This window comes from Phaseolus vulgaris, chromosome 4 (genome assembly GCF_051622355.1).
Source record: "Phaseolus vulgaris cultivar YP4 chromosome 4, ASM5162235v1, whole genome shotgun sequence".
Taxonomy (NCBI): Eukaryota; Viridiplantae; Streptophyta; class Magnoliopsida; order Fabales; family Fabaceae; genus Phaseolus; species Phaseolus vulgaris.
In genome coordinates, this window is record NC_143501.1 from 34,929,400 (window position 1) to 34,953,284 (window position 23,885).

At 34.6% G+C, this 23,885-nt stretch overlaps 1 protein-coding gene across 1 annotated transcript; it reads right to left on the reverse strand.

Moving 5' to 3' along the window:
- Nucleotides 1-386: 386 nt before the first annotated feature.
- Nucleotides 387-854, reverse strand: LOC137838664 (uncharacterized). The gene has a single exon (XM_068647896.1). The coding sequence runs from the start codon at nucleotides 852-854 to the stop codon at nucleotides 387-389; it is 468 nt and encodes a 155-aa protein (XP_068503997.1).
- Nucleotides 855-23,885: the final 23,031 nt, after the last annotated feature.

Consider the following 23,885-nt stretch of genomic DNA (forward strand, 5'->3'; position numbering starts at 1 on the left):
GGAAACATTGTTCTCTTGTTCCCGTTCATTAGGAATTTTCTTTTGAGAAGACTTATTTTGAGATCAAGTAACACGACTATGAGCATAAATCACGTGACATTGAGCAAGTTCAGGCCCAATCATCTTACAGTGAGAGAAAAATGGAGGGAGTCATTTATATTCCACATCAGCAATAAATGCAAAGCCTGAACGTTTAACAACTGATTTGGAAAAGAGGACAAAAGATCAATATCCACCAGCACTCTTGCAAACAAACCTCTATTCATTTTCATGTTATGATCATCCAAAGACAAAGGACTACCAATACCTCTAGCAATGGAAAATATAGCCCTTGGTCTCTAATATTCCTGGGTTTTAGTACTCTTTATAGTAGATGAAACAAAGTCTTATGTCCAGGCAAACAATCTCAAGAAACCAGGAGATAACTCCCATGAACAAATCTCGAGAACCCACCGCATGTCTTCTAAAGGAGAGAACTCAAACTCATAAAAACCCTTCCCAAAAGAGATTGCTTTCCACGGTCCAATAGCCTTCAACATAAGCTGCAACTTTTTAGTCAAAGCAAGGTGTGTGAGAGGTTTATCCCCCTCAGAGAGCATAATCCGACCATGTAGATGGGTCTTGCAATCCTCAAGACCAGCTAAGTAATCTTCCTCATCAACCCGAATAACAACCATGTCCCCCTTAATACAAGGTGTAGGTAGTTGGAACAAAGGGATGTCACAAGTATTGCCCAAGGCTTGAGCATAGGTTTTCCTATGTCCTTGCGTAACAATCGCCTTCTTAATTGGAATCACTGGGTTCTCTTTCAAACAACCACAAGTTATCAAGATACCGGAAGATGCCTCCACCATTCTCGAAGTTCTACAAAACTCCAAGAAAAGAAACTTTTGACCCTACCGCACCACCGCCAGCAGCACTCGCACACGTTTCTCTATAAAAATCTTGACTTTACCACAAATTAGATCTGGCTACACAAAAAAGGTGGCAACTTTTGAGTGTGCAATGCCTTGACACCACCACCAGCAGGACCCGCACACATTTCTTTATAAAAATCTTGACTTTACCACAAATTAGATCTGGCTACATGAAAAAGGAGGCAACTTTTATTGTATGAAATGCCTTGACACCCCTGCCAACAGCACCCGCACACGTTACTTGATAAAAAATCTTGACTTTACCACAAATTAGAATTGGCTACATGAAAAAGGTGGCAAATTTTTTGTGCAATAGAATTGCCAAGAAGAAATTTTGAAGTCCTACTTTAAGAAACTCTATCCTAGAAGCATATTAACACACCTTTACAAAGAAAAATATTTAAGAAAAGAATACACATTGTATGCAGACGTAGAGAGTTGTCGCGCCACCACCAGCGTCTCGATAGACTACCATGTCACCACTGACCAGCACCCACGAGCCCTGCACCACCATCGATCACCAAGTTGGAGAATGAACGGTCACCCACACAAACCCTAGCTGCACCAAAACCCTTCGGAGGATAGAGAACATAGCAAAAATCTTATCTCCAAAATTAATTTAGTTTTCTATTATATTAACTTTAACTTCAAAAAATCTATACCACAAATAATTTATTTATTATATATATTTATTTTTATCGGTAAAAAATGTTATACATGAATATTCATCTAACACGATCCTGAGCATGAATCACGTGACATTGAGAAAGTTCATGCCCAATCATCTTACAGTGAGAGCAAAATGGATGGAGTCATTCATATTCCACGTCGGCTATAAATGCAAAGCCTGAATGGTAAACCAAGAGTTGATTTAGAAGAGGGACAAAAGATCAATATCCACCAACAATTTAGCAAACAAACCCATATTCTTTTATATGGTATGATCATCCAAAGACAAAAGAGTATCAATGCCTCTAGCAATGGAAAATATCGCCCTTGGTCTCCAATATTCCAAAGGCAAATTGTAGATTCTAAGTAATCCTTTAGACCAACCAAGTAATCTTCCTCTTCAACCCGAATAGCAACCATGTCCCCCTAAATACAAGGTGTAGGTAGTTGGGACAAAGGGATGCCACAAGTATTGCCCAAGGCCTAAGCATAGGTTTTCCTATGTCCTTGCGTAGCAACCGCTTCTTAATTGGAATCACTTTGTTCTCTTTCAAACAACCCCAAGGTATCAAAAAACCGGTAGAGGCCTCCGCCATTCTTTAAGTTCCACAAAACTCCAAAAAAAAGACACTTTGGACCCTACCGCACTACCGCTAGCAGCACTCACATACGTTTCTCTATAAAAATCTTGACTTTACCACAAATTAGATCTGGCTACATGAAAAAGGAGACAACTTTTTTGGATGAAAAGCCTTGACACCCTCGCTAACAGTACCCGTGCACGTTGCTTGATAAAAAATTTGATTTTACCACAAATTTTAATAAAAATCTTGACTTTACCACAAATTAGAACTGGCTACATGACAAAGGTGACAACTTTTTGTGCAATAGAATTTCCAAGAAGAAAGTTTGAAGTCCTACTTCAAGAAAGTCTATCCTAAAAGCATATTAACACACCTTTACAAAGAAAAAGATTTAAGGAAGAATACACCTAGTATGTAGATGTAGAAAGTGGTCGCGCCACCACTAGCGTCTTGACAGATTGCCATGTTGCTACTAACCATCCCCCATCACCCATGCGCCACCACCGTCCATCACCAAGTTGGAGAATAAACGGTCACCCACACAAACCCTATAGCTGCACCAAAACCCTTCAGATGAGAGAATGAAATAAAATCTTATCTCCAAAATTAATTTAGTTTTCTATTGTATTAACTTTAACATAAAAAAATCTATACCTCAAATAATTTATTTATTATATATATTTATTTTTTATCGGTAAAAAATGTTATACATGAATATTCATCTAATAAGAAGTTCTAATTGGCCAACTTGAAAAACTAACGTGTAATCAATAAGTAAGAATATTAGAGAGGTATTCTAATTGATTAAAAAAAATATGTTTAGTTGAACCTTCTTAATGTTGTATAAATACAAACTGAAAATGTGAAATCCTAATACAAACTGAAAATGGGAAGCCAAATAGTATATTATTGCAAACCCAGGTATCAATAAAATGAGAGTACTAAATTATTTAATTAAAATATTTTTGAAAAAAATATATAATTATAACCATATACATGAAATAACTTTAAACGTGTTTAAAGATAGAGAGAGTAATTTAAAAGTAATACTAATAGTAATATATGATCAAAATTTCACAATAATTATACGGAAGCATATAATATATTAAATAATATCATATGTATCTAATGTGACATAAAGACAATCCAAATAAGAAGTTTTATCAAATGTACAGGTACAAATTTAGGATACCAAGTGAGCGCATTACTATCGCATAATCAAATGTACAATAGAAATGTCTAAAATTGGAATTGAGGTTCTCTTTTTTATTACCTTTGGTTGCAGCTACAAAATAATGAAGAAAGTTATGTTGCACAAAAGTTCAGATATTATAGTAGATATAAATTCTTTTTCATCATAATTACTAAGTTTGGATTCCTTTCACCATATATTATTAAAACAAAACAATGTGTTGTGTTGGTCACGAGGCTATTTCACAGAGCAACCCCAAACCAATGAACAATGCTGAAAATGTTGTCTCTTGGGTTGTTAATGTTGAGGCATATATTAATACATCAATACTTTCATTTCAATACTTCTAGCACTCAACATCCTCGTCTCGTTCTTGGCTCTTCCTAGACACAAACCCAATTTCCAACAAAAATGTTAAGTTTGCATGTTTTATGTATAATCCTCATTTACATGTTTATTTTTTTGAAATATTTTGTCTTTTTTTGTGAATAGTACTCGATATATGTATCACTAAAAAATGCAATTTTCTGTCAACGAAATATTTTTTCAGTTGAATAACTAAGAGAAAACACAACATTGAGAAAAAGGTTTGTATCTAATTAATCAAATACTTCTATATACATTACCTTTGGTATACTTCCTTGATTTGATTTTGAGATAAATCTCATCATTCTTTGAAAAAGTTTATGTACTTCGTCGTCTTCATCTTTTTCCATATTGTTGGCTATTTCTTTACACTCTAAAAATTCAAAGATAGTTATAAATATTATTTTTTCATTGGTTAAAATTTGATAACTTTGATGAGAAAACTCTATTTATCTTTGCCTTTTATAGGGAAAACAAGATGAGTAGTTCAATGAAAGATGATTAATCTTAATTTTTTTAGTAATTTTCTTTTTAAAATGATTATTTAAATATACAATATAAGAAAATCATGAAAATAAAAATTAATTTTAGAAATCAAAATAATTACTTACTATATTGACTAAATTAGAAACCATTTTAGAGACTAAAAAAAATTCTGATTTCTAAAGTACTTTGGTCCGGCCGGTTGACCTGGGACGTCTTTGTGCGCAACCTCACTCGTCAGCTAGGGACTCCTTCCCACTAGTTACCTGTGGATTCCTACAAAGAAGGACAAAAGGGCGCCCTAGCGGTCGTTTGCACTCCGACGCTCAAGTCAGCTAGCAAGAAACACCAAAACTCTACACCTCCGTATCGGAGCACCGTGACTGGCACTCTGAAGGTGGTCTAATGAAACTGTGTATTGTGTATCTTTTCTCCCTTTGGCAAACAACCTCTCTCTCCCTAGTCCCTTGTGCGTAGTCTCAAGACTCGAGTAAGCAGCTAGAGTGTACTCTGGGAAAGTCTGCCAAAAGTTCGAATCCCGTTTCCAACATTCAAGGCGCTGTTTAAACTACTCCCGCATTCAAAGCACCTTAAAGCGCATTTAATTATAAAACGTCCAGCGCATTTAAGACGTTCAAACCGCTTGGGAGCATTTATAGTACCTTAAATGCTTGAAACGTAAACTGTGTTAAATAACTTTAATTACCTTGTACCTGACAAGATGACGTTTCTATTCTGGCTTGGCTGCTGTACACGTGGAGGGCCTCATAGCGCCGTGACCCCATCTGGGGGTATTCCCTCGTGTGAGTCCTCCTACCTGGGAGTGCACCTGCGCAAGGGGTGACTTTTTGGGTGCCAACTCATGCCCCCAAACCTCTAGTCACTCACTTTGAGAGCGTATCTACCTTCCTCTCGTACCCTGCACCTGGCTGCCCCCGGGCGTGACCCTTCTCATGAGTCGTAACTATCCCAAGGGCGTCTTTGGGGCGGCATGGGCACTTCACGAGTCAGATTGCTCTACACTGGTGCTATTACTATGGCCTTGAAGCCCCCTTCCTCTTCTCTTTATTGCTACCCCGGGTTATCGGGGTTTGAGGCCTTCCCACGGCGTCACTCCCTCCATGGTCTTTCCTACCCACAGGTATCGGGGAGCAACACTGTGATTGCCTTGCTTTTGTGACATTTGACCTTGGCGACACCCTAGCTGGGCGACGCCTTGACTTGGCAATGTCTTCACCTTGGCGACGCCCTAGCTGGGCGACGCCTTGACTTGGCGATGCCATCACCTAGACGACGCCTTACCTTGGCGACGCTTCCTCTCGGCGACGCCCTGCCTCGGCGATGCTTGCACTTGGCGTCTCCTCACCTAGGCGACTCCTTATGTTGACTTTGACCCCGACGTTGACTTTGACCTTGACTTTGTCAACGCTCGGATACGGGACGGTACATACTTTCTATTTATTTTGTTAAATAGTTTTTAAATTGGTATCTAATTAGCTCCCAAGGTTTTTGCTACCAAATTTAGAATCTAAATAATTGGTATTTCAAACTTTGATAGCTAATTAGATACCAATTTAGAAACTATTCAACAATAATAAAAACTAATTTAGAAAGCAAAAATTATTTTAGTCTCTATCCTTGCAAACCCAACTATCTTTCATTTCCAACTCGATCCTCAACCTTTGAAGCTTCTGAAGAAGTTGACTCTCTAGAACCTTTTTCCACTCAAACAAAGTCCTTCTCCAAGCTAATTTCCACTTTGTGTAAGATTAAATTTATGTATGAATATTATGACAAAGTTTATTAGTTGCAATTTGGCTAACCAATCTATGTTTTAATGAGTGTTTTTTTTATGTCTTCTTTCTAAAATTTTATTTCATGCTTGATGGTAAAGCATCTTTATGTAATCTTCAATGAAGTAGATATGCCTTAACTTTTTTTTTTTTATATATGAAAAACCAAACACTGAAATGTTTCAATTTATTATTTTATTTTTATTAATAAAAAATGTACTATACTTTATAAAAATAAAAATAATATTTTCAATAAATATTTCTGAGAATATTTTATTGATGTTTCGACAGAATTATTTAAATATGATTATTTTATGATATGAGTTGAGTCCACCTTAACTGATAAAAAACATAATATTAATGTTGTTTATATATTAAATATAATACTATTGTTATTTATTTATATATTAATTTAAGCTAACGCTTAAGATTTTTTTTATTAATTTATAGTATTTATTTATAAAACTCAGGTTAAGTTTATTATAAAACATTAGATAACAAAATAATTATCTCACTTAGTTAATCAAGAAAACAACTATAAATATATAAATAACAAAAACTCATTATCTAATGTGGTTATTAACAGTGAAACTTCTATCAAATGCATAATCAATAAAACTGTATAGAAGAAAGACTCGCTCTCAAATCCATCCAATTCTTCCTATGTCTCTTCCACAATATCATCCACAACTGCATACAATACTCCAACTCCTTCTTTCCCATTCAAAACTCATATTTTTTAGCCAACTAAACCATACCTTCCAATCAAACATTTAATTTAAATCCAACCAAAACAAAATGAAAACAATTAAAAATAGTAGATTATGACCAGAAGAAGATGATGACAAAATAATGTGTTGTGTTGGCCGTGAGGCCATTCCACACAACAGCCCCAAACCAATGAACAGTGTTAAGAATGTTGTCTCTTGGGTTGTTAATGTTGAGGCATAATATTAATATATCAACTCTTTCATTTCAACACCTCTGCCACTCAACATCCTCGTCCCGTTCTTGGCTCTTCCTAGACACAAACCCAATTTCCAACAAAATGTTAAGTTTGCATGTTTTATGTATAATCCTCATTTACATGTTTTTTTTTTCAAAAAAAATTGTCTTTTTTGTGTGAATAGTACTCAATATACGCATTACTAAAAAATGCAATGTTCTGTCAACGAAATATTTTTTAAGTTGAATAACTAAGAGAAAACACAACATTGAGAAAAGGTTTGAATCTAAATAATAAAAAATTTCTATATGAATTACCTTTTGGTATACTTCCTTAATTTGATTTTGAGATTAATCTCATCATTCTTTAAAAAACTTTATGTGCGTCTTCGTCGTCTTCATCTTTGTCCATGTTGTTGGGTATTTCTCTAAATTCTAAAAATTCAAAGATAGGTATAAATATTATTTTTGTCACTGGTCAAAATTTGATAACTTTGATGAGAAAACTCTTTGAATCTACACCATTTATGTGGAAAAAAAAGATGAGTAGTTCAATGAAAGAGGGTTAATCTTAATTTTATTAGTAATTTTCTTTTTAAAATGATTATTTAAATATACACTACAAGAAAATCATTAAAAGAGAAACTAATTTTAGAGATAAAAATAATTACTTACTAATTAATTTTTGTCTCTAAAATTGATTTTTATTTAATGATTTTCTTGCAGTGATATTTAAAATAAGAAAATTAGTTAATGTATACATTTAATTATTAAATAATGTCATTAATGTAATAAATTAATGTAAGCATTATAATATTTATGTGATATCATTCAATATAATAATACATATTAGTGTAACATAAATAACCCTAATTTATTTATTTATTCATTTAATTATTTGTGTAAAATATTAATATATGCATTAGTTTAATGTGTTATATAATTAATATTTTAAAACGTTACTAGTCACATCTCTAAAATATCTCTCTCTTTCTCTCTCTCCACACACAAGCATAGGAACAACAATGAGGGAGATGAGTGTGGGTTTGACTATCTTATCCCCTTTCCCTAAGGTTAGGTGGGCCAAGTCACTATACTGTAGCGATTATAATTCTCAGATATGTTAAAAGAGTGATAAGTGTCATATTTATGTAATATTTGATATTAAAATAGAAAGCACTTGTGAATATTAATTGATAAAATAATTATAATATAACTCCTAATTTATGAATTTAAACATGTTTACATATTTTGTGATTATAATATGAATAAGAATGATTTATTCCCAAATTTGTGTTAATTTCATTATTTTAGGGAAAAATGGAGATGAAAGGAGAAAAGGAGAATATAAAAGATAAAAATGGAAAGTTGAAACGCTCCAAATACTCGTCCAAACTCGCCTAAGCTAGAAGCTTCTAGAGAATCTCGCCCAACTGAGCCCACTCTTCTCAAACATAAGCTCTGCTATCCTGTAATAATAAAATCCAAATGATAATTACTGTACCGCCCTGGTAGTCGGAAGTGATGACGTGGCACCAAGCTACGGTATAGGCGTGTTGACGAGACCCAAGGTTGGCAGAAGGGAAGGAAGTCGGGGGGCTCGTGTAGTCGCCAGTTATGAAGTTGGCGTGCTCCGATCTCCAGCATACCAGAACCGGCGGTCACCGGTTCAAAGATGAAGTCGCCAGATGTAAACTCAGGCGACCAAGTGATTAGAGATCGCCGGAGCAAGCACATTACCGAAGATGAAGGTGGTGCAGATTATGAAGGCGGCCGGCGAGACCACAGGGAAGGTGTACGAAGGCACCCTAACTCGCCAATCCCAGTAGAGATCGCGCTCCAAGTTAGCTATGCACTGGGCAGTACCATGCATAAGTAACTTAGCCAAAAGAGAGTCAGAAGCAGCGCCCAAGTCAAGGAGGCTCCAGATGATAGCACGTGCACTGCTGGATGCGAGCCACGTGTCCAGGTGTGTAACTGCAAGGAGAGAGAAAGTGCCCAGGTATATAAGGGTTTCCCAACGAACTTCTGAGGTAGGCACGTTCAGATTGTATTCTTTACGCTTGCGAGTTCTTGAGCATACTGTGAGAGAGAACTGGTTCACGGTTCCTTGAGAGTTCTTGAGTGTTACTCTTGAAGTATTTGGTGGTTCAGTCACTGACTTGGGCGTTGGAGTGCGATCGGCCGCAGCGGCGCCGCTCTGTTCTTTTGCAGGTTCTTGAGGTGGATCGTGACGAAGGACGGAGGTTGACGCGGTGCACACGTCGATCCAAAGTTTGACGAGGCAAGTTCCAACGTTTTGGTCAACAGGCAAGATCAATTACTGACACTTTAAGATGAGCTTATAATTCTAGACAATAAATTATAATACAAATACCTTTCTCTCTGTTGTTGAGAGTTGGAAGAAGGCTTTGCAAGGAACATAAGATGCTCTTTAGGATCAATCTATAGGCACTCCCTACCAAAAATAGAAAGCATGGCGGATCAATATGCACTCTCTACCAGAAAAAGAATGTCCAACCAATGACAAATAAAATAATCTGTGAATTTCATAATGACCATGCATGTAACTTGTTTTATAGCATGCTATTTAATTGGAACCATTTTTTGGACACCCCAAGGTTAAAATTGATGCAACAATTACCCTATTAACATTTTAGGGTAGGTTAAAATTTCATCACAGTCTTAAAATGCAGAAATGAAAGAATAGGAATGCATATACGATTTAGGAGGACTTAGAAGCAGTGAATGTTGTTATAAATTTGAAGAGTTAGAAAAATAATGGATGTCTTGCTAAGATGAAATAACAACATTAATGAGGCAGAACAAATGAAAATCCATTATTCCAATTTGGCAATTTATTAAATAAAAAGAAGAAAAGGAGATCAGAGAAACTTATCTACTTTGGTAGAGTAATTTAGAAAGTGGACAAGTGGAAAATGAAAAATAGAGAAGTGAAAATTCATCAAAAGTTACATCTAATTAAACAAATCTAATCGTTATCTTTTAAAATTAATAAAACAACAAATAATATAAAAAGAAAATCTTCAAAACAAACCTGAACTTTCAATTCCTCTTCGAGAACTTCGTAACTTTCATCCACAACGACAATATCGAAATCGGTAACAAACAAATACAAGTCACAAAGAGAATCATGTTATAGACATAAGTCAAACAAAACACGCTAGTTATAGAAAACTCATTAAATTGACAACTTCAGAAAACTTAATTATGTGAAATATACCAACAATTCAAAGGGGAGAGACTCGAACTTGGATACAGAAAGGGAATCGTAGAGGCGAGGAGTATTTGGGACTTCGACGAATGATTGTGAAAATAGAAGGAAGAAAGTGATGGAAAGAAGAGAATGAGGCTGATGGATTTTGAAAGAAGGTTGAACTATTGGAAAGGAAGACGAAAAGTATTTGGAAGGAAATGAGCACCTAGGTTAGCATTGTGTCCAGAACAAATACATTAGGTTAGAAAGAGGGGAAATCAAGAGAAAGGAAAAAATAACAAAATTAAAATATATATTTTGACTCATTAAAAAATTGTTGAGGTTTATCAAAGGTTTGAAAAACCTCTACTAAGTGTGTGCCTTACTAGGATTTTGGAAACCTTAGTATGTGTGTGCATTACAAGAGGTTATAGTAACCTCCATTAACAAACTCTAAAAAAATTAGAATTTTTTTTAGTGAATGCAGTATATAATTAATGTTGCCAAACTTCAGTGGTAACATCCCACAATATATTTGTCCTTTTCTCTCGTCTCTAATAAAATCACAAATAAGAATAAGATATTATATATAATTTATTTAATGTAAGAAGGATATTCATTTAATATTGAATTATATTTGCTTAAATATTAAATTAGAATATAAAATAATAATTGAATAAAAGTTAAATAAATATAAAAAAAGTAAAAATTATTAAATGAATGTTTTATAAGTTATGAAATTAAGGATTAAAAAAGAATAGAAAAGTTAAAGAAAAGGATAAAAAGACAAAGTTGAAACGTTGGAAACTTGCGCAAGCAAGATCACTCCATAGGAACTCACCCTAGACTCGCCTAAGCGAGTTCTCTCTAGTAAAGTTGGGTTTTTTCTCGTCAAATTTGATTAAGCGAGAGATAGAAAGAGGCATAACCCTAGACATCATTGGAAGAATAGAGAGAGATAGAAAAACCTAAAGGAGGCAGTCGTCAAGGAGAAACAGCTTGAATCTTCTTTTCTTGCTATCCATGCTTGTAATGGCCAACATGAATGGCTAATTCTTCCCTTTGGGATTGAGAGTAATATATTCAAAGTCTTATGTATTGAGGTGATATTTATCTATAATATTCAATTCTTGATTGATAATTGGTACTATCATTTTATTCTCAAAGCTTGAACTATTCATGATTTTGATCCTTAGATTTGACTAGAAAGTACTTCTAAGCATCTAACCTAAATGAGAATACTTAAGATATTTGAATTCTAGGAATAGATTTGAAATGTTCATTGTTTTATAATATTTCTTCGTAATGATAAGTAGTTTTTATAAATATATGAGGAATCTATATTTGGGAGACTCTCTTAATAATTTTGTATGCGAGGAATCAATATGGATGATTTTTATATGTGCATTCTATATCAATCAAGATTGAATATTATACGATTTTGAAAAGTACAAACGAGTGAGAAATATGAACCCCAATCCTAATTTTTCCAATTAACTCATACAAATAATTTACTTTGCTTTATTTAATGTCTTACAAATTCATCATACACACAACCTCTCAACAAACTGTTACATATTGTCTTATATATTTAGTGAATATTATACTCGAGAATTTAATTATTTCTTGTGGCTTCGATATTCGTCCTTAGGGATAAATTATTACTTCTAACTCAGTATACTTGCCGTAAAGTAGTTACTCTTTCCTTGAGTGAGTTGTCTTATATAATATTAAGAGGACAAGTTTCCAAAGACCAATTCCAATTTGAATCAGAGATCGAAAAGGAAGCTTAGAAGAATAGGGTTAAAAAGAGAAAAGAAAAACAATGAGAAATTAGAGAAGAATCTTCAATTAATTCTACCTTTCATATTGAAATTTTCAGGAAGACAACAACATGGTTGAAGAACAACCATTACTGCCTAGAAGTACACTTGGTGATTATGCTATAAAGCAAGGGTCAGGGCATTTTGCTAGTATTCAATACCTGCTACAACTAAGGTCTTGGAGATGAAACCTGCATTCCTCAATTTGATCAGTACTCATCAATTTACAACAATGGACCTGAGTTTCCATATACACATTTGTCTACATCCTATGAATTTGAGGGAACAATGGGATTTCAATTAGGTGATATTGAAATTGTTTATCTGCATTTATTTCATTTCTCATTGCTAGGAAAAGCTAAGGAATGGCTCAAATCACATCCAAATCAGAGCCTCAGTAGTTGGAAAGATGTAGAGGAAAAAAATTTACAAAGATTTTTCCCACTATCCCATTACATCAAAGAAAAGTCTGATATTTTTATGTTCAAACAAGGATTTGATGAAGCCTTTTGTGAAACATGGGAGAGATTCAAAGTGATGTTGATAAAATGATCAAATCATGGGTTTGAAGATATTGCCGAATTGAATATCTTTCATAATGACCTCAAATCTGATACAAAAATGGTTTTAGACGCTGCAACTAGTGGTACGATGATGATTGTTGATGTGAATAGGCAAGAACGATTATTTATGCATTGGCATCAACAAATTATCATGCCCAACATGATAGACAAGGTTTTCAAAGAAAGGGTTGCTAGATCTTAATACTTTAGATGCAATTATGGCTTAGTATTTAATTCTGACACAGCATCTAAACTGCCACAACAAATACAAGTTATGCAATCTTCTCCGAATCAGACTCAACCAATAAGGTGTAATTTTTGTGGAGGTGATAATCCCAATGGTCATTGTTCTTATCAAAATAATTAATCTGAAGTAGAGGTCAATTATATGAGTAATCAGGGAGGGCAAAGTGGTTTTTCCAACAATAATAACTATCAAAATAATATGTCTCAAGGTTGCAAAAGCAATCAGAACCAAGGTTTTGGATGGAAATAAGATGTTGGTTCATCTAACAGACAAACATGTTTTCAACAATAACCACTTTATCCTTCAATTTAGGAAAGACAAAGCAAATTTGAGGACACCTTGGAGAAATTCATGCAAGCTTCTCAGGCCAATCAAATGAATAATGAAGCGGCAATAAAAAATTTAGAAACATAGGTGGGATAGATTGCTAAAAAATTGGCAGAGCGACAGAGTTGTCAGTTTTTAGCTAACACATAGACCAACCCCAAGGAACATTGCAATGTAAGTACAATTAGAAGTGGTATAGTAGTAGGAGGAGGATTGGTGTCAATTTGGTTGCTTGTGAGGAGAAAAATGATAAGGAAAGAAAAATTGAGTGTAAGGGAGAAGAGTAAGAAAAAAAACAGAAAAACGAGTGTACATATAGAAAAGAAAAAAAATTAAAAATTGAGAATACAAAGAAGAGTGCTCCAATTCCGGATTTACCTTATCCACATGCTGCATCAAGAAAGAATAAAGATAGTTTATCACATTTCTTGATATCCTTAAGAGATTGCAGATTAATATTCATTTTACTGATACTTTAGACCAAATGTCGACATATGAAAAATTCATGAAGGAGTTGCTGACAAGGAACAAAAGCTTCATAGATGAAAAGACTATAGTGTTGGAGGTTATTGCAATGCTGTTATTCATAAAAGCTTGCCCTTAAAATCCAAGGATTTAGGAAGTTTTATATTCTACTTTATAGGATTTGGGGGTTATTATAAATTTAATGTCTTTGGCTATGGTGAAAAGTATAGGTGATTTGGAGGATAAACCCACTAGGATGACTCTAGAGTTACTTGATAGATCAATCAAGTATTCATATGGTGTGACTAAAGATGTTTTTGTACAGGTGGATAAATTCATATTTCCTATGAATTTTATGGTAATGGACATAGAAGAAGACAAGGAGGTTCCCTTGATACTTGGCAGACCTTTCATGAAAACTGCAAGAGTTATTGTTAATGTTAATAAGTGAGAGCTCAAGATGATGAGGTAAATTTTAATGTTTTGATGGTTTGAAACATTCTAATACAGGGAAAGATTGCTTAAAAATTGATGCAGCAAAGGAAGTCATTCTTGAAACTAAAAAGCAGTTGGACCTTTCAAATATCTTAGATAAATTTATACATCATTATACTGTTAGAATATATGGCCTTAAACGAGAGGGGAGGTGAATTGTTTAAGGGGGTTTTCGAAAACTTTTTAAGCTAGAAAAAAATCCTTTGTATGAAACTCAATCCGAAATTCAGTTAGCCAAGATATAAAGCACAAAACAGCAAAGCACCAGAAAAACAATCGGTTGTTTCTTCGAAACAATCGATTGTTTATACCAACAAGTCAATAACAACTGAATTTAAATGAGTTTAAGGGAAGAAAGAGATACACAAATAGTTTATACTGGTTCACTTTTAAACCAAGATCTACATCCAGTCCCCAGAAGCCACTGGGCAATCCACTAAGCAATCAAATATAGATTACACACAAATCCACCAAAGAAGTGACCTTGAACCCTTCAAGAAACACACTTCCTTTGGCATAGCACACACCAAGAATGTTGATCTTTAAAACCTCAAGAGCACACAACACTCCTTGGCTTGCAACACCAGAAAATACAAAGTATTCAGATCGAATTACACTTGTTTACACAACAAACTGAAATCAATACAAATGTAATCCTATTCCACTCTCTCTCGAGAAAACCAAAGCTCAAAAGTGAATGTTCAAAACTTGAAAGCAACCTTTCACAACTAAAAAAATCAAATTTATTTTTCTTGTTTGTTATAAAACATAAACAAACTATTTATAGCTTTCAAATATTGGTCAAAGCATTTAATACAGGAGTGTATTCAGTTGAAAAACATTTAAAGCACACTCAACTAACAAAACTGAATTCTGTTAGGATTTTCAAACAAACAATCGATTGAAATCACGAAACAATCGATTGTTTTGGTTTGACAGCAAGTCAACCAACCAAAACAGTTTTCAACCTTTTCAAAAACACCTAAGAGTAAAACAATGGGTTGTTTCGACAAAACAACAAGTTGTTTTTCACTTAGTTTGAAAAACACTTTAATCTTATAAGATTTAAAAACACTTTAGCTTTAGATTCATAAAAGAGTGGATTACAGAGATAAACTACCTAGATCCTATCCTAAACACAGCAGCAACTTCAGCCTTGCATCAAACACTTGGATTTGGATTCTTCAAAGCCTTTGATCACTCTTGATCAACAATCTCCCTGTATTTGATGAAGACAAATCCCTGGTTGCTTGTGTTGAACTTGTTTGAATCTGAAGCAGTTCATGCAAAACAAAACTTTATGCAATATACAACATCTATGGCAGCAAGTTAGAAAAGTAATTCACTAAGCACTGTATCAGACAAACAATCGGTTGTTTCCTCGATTCAATCGGTTGTTTCTGTCAGCAGAAGTAGCAAAAAGTTCATATTTCTGAAATTGGAGAGATTTAACAGTTTGAAACATATTATAGAGAGCAGACAACACAAAAACCAACCAATTCTCCCCCTATTTCTCTTCACAAATAGAATTAAAAAACAATTTAAGAGAGATTTTGAGAGTAAAAAATGCCTAACTCATAAAACCTTTCTTTTGGTAGAGGTTTTGTGAATATATCAGCCAGTTGCAATTTTGTTTCAATGAATTTCACCTCACAATCTCCATTGTTCACATGATCTCGTGTGAAGTGATGACGAATCTCAATGTGCTTAGTTCTTGAATGCTGAATCTGATTTTTGGTGAGATTTATAGCACTTATGTTGTCACAAAGCAAAGGAACCTTGCTGATCTTTAATCCAAAATCTACAAGTTGTTGTTTAAGCCAAAGTATTTGTGCACAGCAGCTTCCAGCAGCAATGTATTCATCCTCTGCAGTAGAAAGAGCTACACAAGCTTGCTTCTTACTATGCCAAGAGATGAGGCTTGATCCAAGAATATGACAAGTGCCACTTGTGCTTTATCTGTCTAGCTTACATCCTGCAAAATCATAATCTGAATAACCAATTAAGTGTATAGGAGAGTGAGAAGGATACCATAGACCAACATTGGTTGTTCATTTGAGATATTTAAGAATTCTTTTTGCATCTTTGAAGTGAGATTCCTTTGGATTTGCTTGATATCTTGCACAAAGACATACGAAAAACATGATATCCGACCAACATTGATCGTTAAACCTCTGTATTTTGTTTGATCTACTCCTTTTCCAGCAGCATCTGCATCCATATAACAACTTGAAGGCATGGGTGTGCTTGCTTCCTTGCAACTTTCCATTTCAAATTTCTTGAGAATTTCTTTGTAATATTTTGATTGGCATAGAAAGATTCCATCCTTTGTTTACTTGACCTGCAATCCAAGAAAGAAAGAAAGCTCCCCCATCATAGACATTTCAAACTCACCTTGCATAGCTGCCACAAATTCTTCACACAAACTATCTTGGGTGGCACCAAAGATGATGTCATCAACATAGATTTGTACTAGGACAATTTTAGAATTTGACTTCTTGATGAAGATAGTTTTGTCAATCATTCTTCTTTCATAACCATGTGACAAAAGGAAATTCCTAAGCCTCTCATACCACTGCCTTGGAGCTTGCTTAAGCCCATACAATGCCTTTTTAAAAATAAAAACATGATTAGGATGTTGATGATCCTCAAAACCCGGTGGTTGCTCAACATAGACTTGTTCATTGATAAAGCCATTGAGAAAAGCACTCTTCACATCCATTTGAAAGAGTTTGAATGCACTCATACAAGCAAAAGACAACAACAACCTCACAGCTTCCAATCTTGCAACAGGGGCAAAGGTATCTCCATAGTCAATCCCTTCCTCTTGATTGTAGCCTTTGGCAACTAGCCTTGCCTTGTTCCTTGTAATTACTCCAGCCTCATCAAGCTTGTTTATGAAAATCCATTTAGATCCAATGATGTTCATCTCAGCTGTCTCGGGAACTAGAAGCCACACATCATTCCTAGCAAACTAATTCAACTCTTCATGCATAGCTTCCACCCATTTTTCATCTTTAAGAGCTTCTTCAATAGAATTTGGTTCAACTTGAGAAACAAAAACAGTGTGCCTACAAAAGTTTGAGATTGAGCTGTTGAAGATGGTTGCTGCCCCTTCAAGACGTGTGTTTGATGAAGCCATTTGTTTACATTTCATTTGTATTTATATTTTCTTTAAGAATGTGTTAGGTATAGTTTAGAGGTTGTTTATAGTAGGCTTTTTGCTAGGTAACTCACCTCTTAGCCCCTGATCATGTGATAAGAGCAAGCACAATTTTTCTGAAACTGTTTTTCACATGTTTTGCAAAAACACCCTTATTGCATAAAAAATAAATCTGTTTTTTTCTAAATGAATAGATTCTTTTCTTAAGTTGATGCTTTGATTAGGTGTTTTTGAAAATCATGGTTTGTGCATAAAGTATTTTGACTATGTCTTCATTCCATCAAAACGACTGTGCTTCACTTGTGAAAACGTTTTTGTTATCATTTTGAAAAATAAATCTGTTCATTTGTAAATGAATAGATTCTTTTTAGTCTGGTGTTATGTTTAGCTTAAGAGTTTTTTTTGTTTTATCCATGCACCAGAGTGTTGGACTAAGTCTCCTTCACATAACAAATTCTCTAATTGCTTTTGAAAATAAATCTGTTCTTTTTATTTTCAATCTGTTCTTTTTATAACAACTTTAACTATTTTTTGAAAATCTATTATAAGTTGTTTTTCTATAAAAAGAGAGCTTGTTCATGCGTTTAAAAATGGATCATACAATTGAGAAAACAAGTTTTACAACAGAGAACTAAGGATTTTCAGAGAATTCATATGTGTCCTTGAAAGATTTTCCAAATCACAAAGTGTGCTTGTTCTTGGTTGGCTCTAAGGCTTGGTTAGAGGTGCTACTACTGTGTGAACAATCTATTCTACTGGTCTAAGGCAGATTTCTGCATCCTCTATCAGGTGTATTCGTTTCATATTTCATTTCTTGTAAAAGTGTGGTTGTAAACTCTTCTTGATAGGGTTTCTTGAAGAGTTGTGTGTGCTGGTATAGTGTTTTTCAGCATGGTTTGCCATGTTCTTGCAGGGTTCAAGAATAGTGGTGTTTGTAATTGATTGAATTGTGTTTTAGTGAATTTCACCTTGGATTTGGTGAAGACTGGATGTAGCTCATTGGAGTGAACAAGTATAATTGCTTTGTGTTCATTCTCTCTTAATCTCTGCACTCAATAACTGCTGAATAAACTAAACTGTCAAGAAATAAATTTGTTCAATTGTAATTGAATCTGTTCTTTCTGGGCACGTATATACTGCTCTTGATTTTTTAAGGAACTTCTGCATAAATCCATATGTGGTGAAACATCAGTGAATTTCATGCTTTGTGAAGGTTAATACAATCTGTCAAGTGTTTTAAAAACAAGCATTGGATTTGTATTCAAAGGTTGTGATTAACTACTGAAGCTCACTGTTTTAATTCTGCAAAAAACAATTTGAACTTTGCCTGCAGATCATCGAACTCAATCTTAAAATCAAAGGTTATTCATCTGGGATAAACGCCTTAAAGTACACAAACAGGATAAAAATAAATTTGTTCATTGCTAAATAAGTCGGTTTATTTTCTGTGTTCTGTGACAATATCTGATTCTGTGCGAAACTTTTAAAAGGTCAATTCACCCCCGCTCTTGAACTTCGACACTATTGAACCCAACATGAGCTACGTGTAGAAACACCCTCCTTTCTCTGCCCAGTGATGTTCTCCACTCACAGATCTTTTGGTATTCTCCATTCTTTAGGCAACTCGCTCTGCTGCAGAATTTCAATCGGTTGTTTCGATGAATCAACCGGTTGTTTTTTTGCACAACAGTCCAACTTCTCCAAATTGATGTTCTGCTCATCCTCTTCTGTGTTGTTCTTTGAGACTTGAATGCTTTTGTGAACAACTTTATCAAATACCACATGAACAGATTCTTCTACAGTCATGAGCCTCTTGTTGTAGATTCTATAGCCATGACTATTTAAGGAATAGCCAATAAAGATTCCATGATCAACTTTTTCATCAAACTTTCCCAGATTTTCTTTCCCATTATTCAAAACAAAACATCTGCATCCAAACACTCTTAGGTGATAGATGTTTGGCTTTCTTCCATTGAAGATTTCATAGGGAGTTTTCTTCAAGATTGGCCTTATTAGCACTCTATTCATCACATAGCAAGAGGTGCTAACAACATCAGCCCAAAAATACTTGGGTAAGGAGGATTCACTTAGCATGGTTCTTGCTAACTCTTCAAGAGATCTGTTCTTTCTTTCCTATACACCATTTTGTTGAGGAGTTCTTGGTGCAGAGAAGTTGTGTAAGATCCCCATCTTCTTACAAAATTTGCTGAATATCTCATTTTGAAATTCCCCTACATGATCACTCCTTATAGAACCAATGTTGCTATTTTTTTGTGTTTTGTAACCTTCTAGCAAGCTTTTTGAAGGCAGAGAAGGCATCACTCTTTGATTCCAAGAAGAGAGTCCATGTGTACCTAGAGAAATCATTCACAATAACAAGAGCATAATAGTTGCCACCAAGACTCATGGTTCTTGAAGGTCCAAACAAATCCATATCGAGCAGCTCAAGGGGTTTTAAAGATGAAACAACATTTTTAATTTTGAAAGAATTTTTAACTTGTTTCCCCTTTTGACATGCTGCACATATGTGGTCCTTCTCAAAATTAAGCTTGGCCAATCCAATCACAAGATCTTTTGAGATTAATTTGTTTAAGTGATTCATGTGAATGTGAGCAATTCTTTTATGCCATAACCAAAATTAATCATGCTTAGAAAGAAAACAACCTATAGAACAAGGAGAAGAAATATCCAAGAGATAGACATTGTTGATTCTCTTACCAATCAACATTATCTCTTTTGAGTTAGGAAGAAAAATTTCACAAGAGTTTGTCTTGAAGATTACTTGATAGCCTTTGTCACATAGTTGGATAATGCTAAGAAAGTTGTGCTTTAGTCCCTCTACATACAAGACATAATGAATGAGCAAGATACTTTTGTCTCCTATAGAGCCTTTTCCAAGAATTCTTCCTTTGTTGTTATCTCCATATGTTACATGGCCTTCTTGTTTGAAGGTGATGCTCACAAACTTTGATTTATCTTTTGTCATGTGTTTTGAGCAGCCACTGTCTAGAGACCACTGCTGCATGCTCTCCATCAAATTTCCTTACAAGGTGAAATTTCAAGTACAAAGATTTGGTCCCCTTTTAAATGTGGGTCCTTTTTGTTGAACCAAGTGGTGTTCAAGCTTGGAAGAATCCAAACCCTTTGAAGGATGTTGAAGGCTAGGCTATGCTTGCTGTTGCTGAGCTGTCTTAGATAGGATCTGGGGTAGATTGAGTTTTGTAATCCACTCTTGATTGAATCCAAAGCATAGGCATTCTCAATCTTTAAAAGAAAATTGTTTTTCAAACTAAGTGAAAAACAACTGATTGTTTTGTCGAAACAATCGATTGTTTTATACTTAGGTGTTTTTAGAAAAGATTGAAAACTGTTTTCCAAATGGTTGAGCTGTTAAAACCAAAACAACCGATTGATTCGAGGAAACAACCGATTTTTTGTTTTGGTAGCATAACAGAAAAATGGTTTGTGCTTTGACTAAGCATTAAATCATTTTCTAACTGTTTACGCACCAGTTTTTAATGCTTTGACCAATATTTAAAGGCAATTAATAGTTTGTTAAGATTTCATAACAAACAAACAACTTTGATATAAAATAGAAAAACAGATTTGGGTTTTACAAGAAGATAGTTTTTAAGTTTTCAAAGAGTTGAGATTGCTTAGAGATTGAGATTGATCAAGGAGTGTGAAATAGGATTTTATCTTGTATTGATTTCAGATTTGCTTTTGTAACAAGTGTAATCCTTGTATCTGTTGAAAGAACTATGTGTGTTTGCTGAGAAGTGTTGTGTGTTCTTGAGGGGATCAAGATCAACATTCTTGGTGTTGGTGTGTTGGCCAAGAGAAGTGTGTTTCTTGAGGGGATCAAGGTTACTTTCTTGGTTGTGTTGTAAGTGATCTAGGTTTCATTGCTTAGCGGAATTCCTCAGTGGTTTTTTATAAGACTGGATGTAGCTCTGGGTTTAGAGTGAACCAATATAAACATCTGTGTGCATTCTCTCTATCCTTAATCTCTTTAAATTTAGTTTTAATATTTGCAAACTGGTATAAACAACCGATTATTTTTCTGGTGCTGTTGTTTTTGCTTTGAGTTTTTGGAAACTGAATTCTTTATCATTTGTTTCTCGAGATAATTTCATTCTTGACTTAAAAGTTTGCGAAAACCCTATTTAAACAATTCATCCCCCTATAGTTTAAAGCCTTCCATTCTAACAATTGGTATCAAAGCTTGGTTCTTGAAATTTATTCAAGTGTGATCCTAAAACTATTTTTTAATGGCTGATAGACTACCTTTTGGGGAAGGTGCTTCAATCAACAGATCACCTCTGTTTTGTGGTTTGAACTACCAATTTTGGAAAGTGCGAATGAAAATCTTTATGGAATCACTTAGCAAAGGAATTTGGGATGCAATTGAAAATGGTCCTTTTGTCCCAAAGTTTGAAAAAGATGGATCTTTCATTGAAAAGCCTTGGTCTCAATGGACTGATTCAGAAAGCAAGAAGGCCAAATTCGATTGCATTGCCAAAAATATAATAACCCCTGCTTTAAAATCATATGAGTTTTTCAGGGTCTCTCAATGCAAATCATCAAAAGAAATGTGGGACACCTTCGAGGTAACTCATGAAGGCACAAATGAGGTGAAGAGAGCTAGGAAACATACTCTAATCCAAGAGTATGAGATGTTCAGAATGTTAAAAGGTGAAACAATTACTGAGGTGCAGAAAAGATTAACGCATATCATCAATCATCTCATGAGCCTTGACAAGACCTTTGAAAAAGAAGAGCTAAACATCAATATCTTGAAATGTCTTGATAGAGCATGGCAACCCAAGGTAACTGCTATTTCCGAATCTAAAGATCTAACATCCTTGAGTATGGCTTCTTTGTTTGGCAAGCTTAGGGAACATGAGTTAGAGATGAATCGACTCAATGTTCAAGAAAGCGAAGACAAAAGCACGTAAGGAGCATAGCCTTAAAAGCTTCCAAGCACAAAGGAAAACATGAATCCAGCGATGATAGTGATGAGGAAAACCTTAGCTTGCTGTCAAGAAAGTTTAGCAAATTCTTGAAGAGGAACTGCAACAAGGAAAACAACAAAGATAGGTATGGAAACAAGAAATCCAATGATTTTAATTCCAATAACTATACATGTTTTGGGTGTGGTGAGCAAGGTCATATAGAGGAAGATTGTCCAAACAAAAGCAAGGAGAAAAAGCCTTGCTACAAGGAAAAGAAGGGCAAGACAAAGAGAGCCTACATAGCTTGGGATGAAAATGAGGTATCATCATCAAGCTCTTCATCAAGTGAAGATGAGAAAGCAAACATCTGTTTGATTGCTGAAGATGATGAATCATGTAGCTCAAGTGAGGTAAGCCCATGTGCTTCTTTAAATGACCAAAATTATAGTGAATTGCTTGAAGCTTTTCAAGAAACACACGATGAAGCTAATCGATTGGTGCTTTCAAACAACCGGTTGAAAGAACTTAACAGCTAGCTGGATAAGAGAGTGAAATCACTTGAAGATGAGATTGAAAAATCTCAAAATGATTTCAAAAATATGGAAAATCATTTAAAAAATTCTTCTTGCAAGTGTGACACTCTCATTTGCGAAAATTGTGAAAATCTTGAGAAAAAGGTGCATTATCTTGTTGACACTATGGACAAGCTTTCAAAAGGGAAATCTAACTTTGAAAATGTCTTGGCATCTCAAAGCTGTGTTTTTGGAAAGGCTGGTATAGGCTTTAATCCAAAAAAAAACAAGATAAGTTTTCAATTTTTTTGTTAGGAAAGCAATCGATTGTTAAATCGAAACAACCAGTTGTTACATGCTTTTATTGCATGAAGAAGGGCCATTCAGTTAGATTTTGCAAAATAAGAAAGTTTTTTGTTCCTAGAGGCTACATGAAATGGATTCCTAAAGGATGTGAGGTTCCAAATGAGAAAAAGAAACCAATTGGACCCACATTTGTGAATGGACCAAATATTGTTGCTTGAACTCATGCTTGTGTAGGAAATCTAAAGAAGTGCGAAGAACTGAGTCTTCTGATCATGCTTTTGGAAGGAAAAGACCAACACTGAAGCCAAATCAATGTTATGTATCTGTCCAAAAGCACTCAACAATCAAATTAAGGCTTTTTGATCTCAAAGCATAAGGCTCATTGAAAGAACAACACAAAGGATATGACATTCCTTATCTCTGTTATTAATTTTTGTTTTTAATTTCTTTTACATGTTTGTATAACCTCTTTAAAGTGTTCAATTTCATCTGCTTTGATTTATCTATGCTCATGCTTAAAAATTCAAAATGAGTTTACTGCTGCAGAAAAACAACCGATTGTTTTCTCGAAACAATCGATTGTTTTGAGTCTGACAGCACTGTGAAGAAACCAATTTAATTTCTATTTTGAATTTCTATCCGTTGCAGATCAAATTAAAGAGAGAATCCTTGGTCAATGAACCTGTGTTGAAAGTTGATCACGTTCAGAGAGAAGTTACAATAGTCATAAAGGAATATATTCCAAAATCTTGGAAATTCAAGAGCTTTTATGTCTAGTCAAAGATCACATGTGAAGACCATGTGATTTTCTGCTTTTTCTGACGTTTTCTGTCCAGGGCATGGTCAAGTCCTCTCTCTCCGAA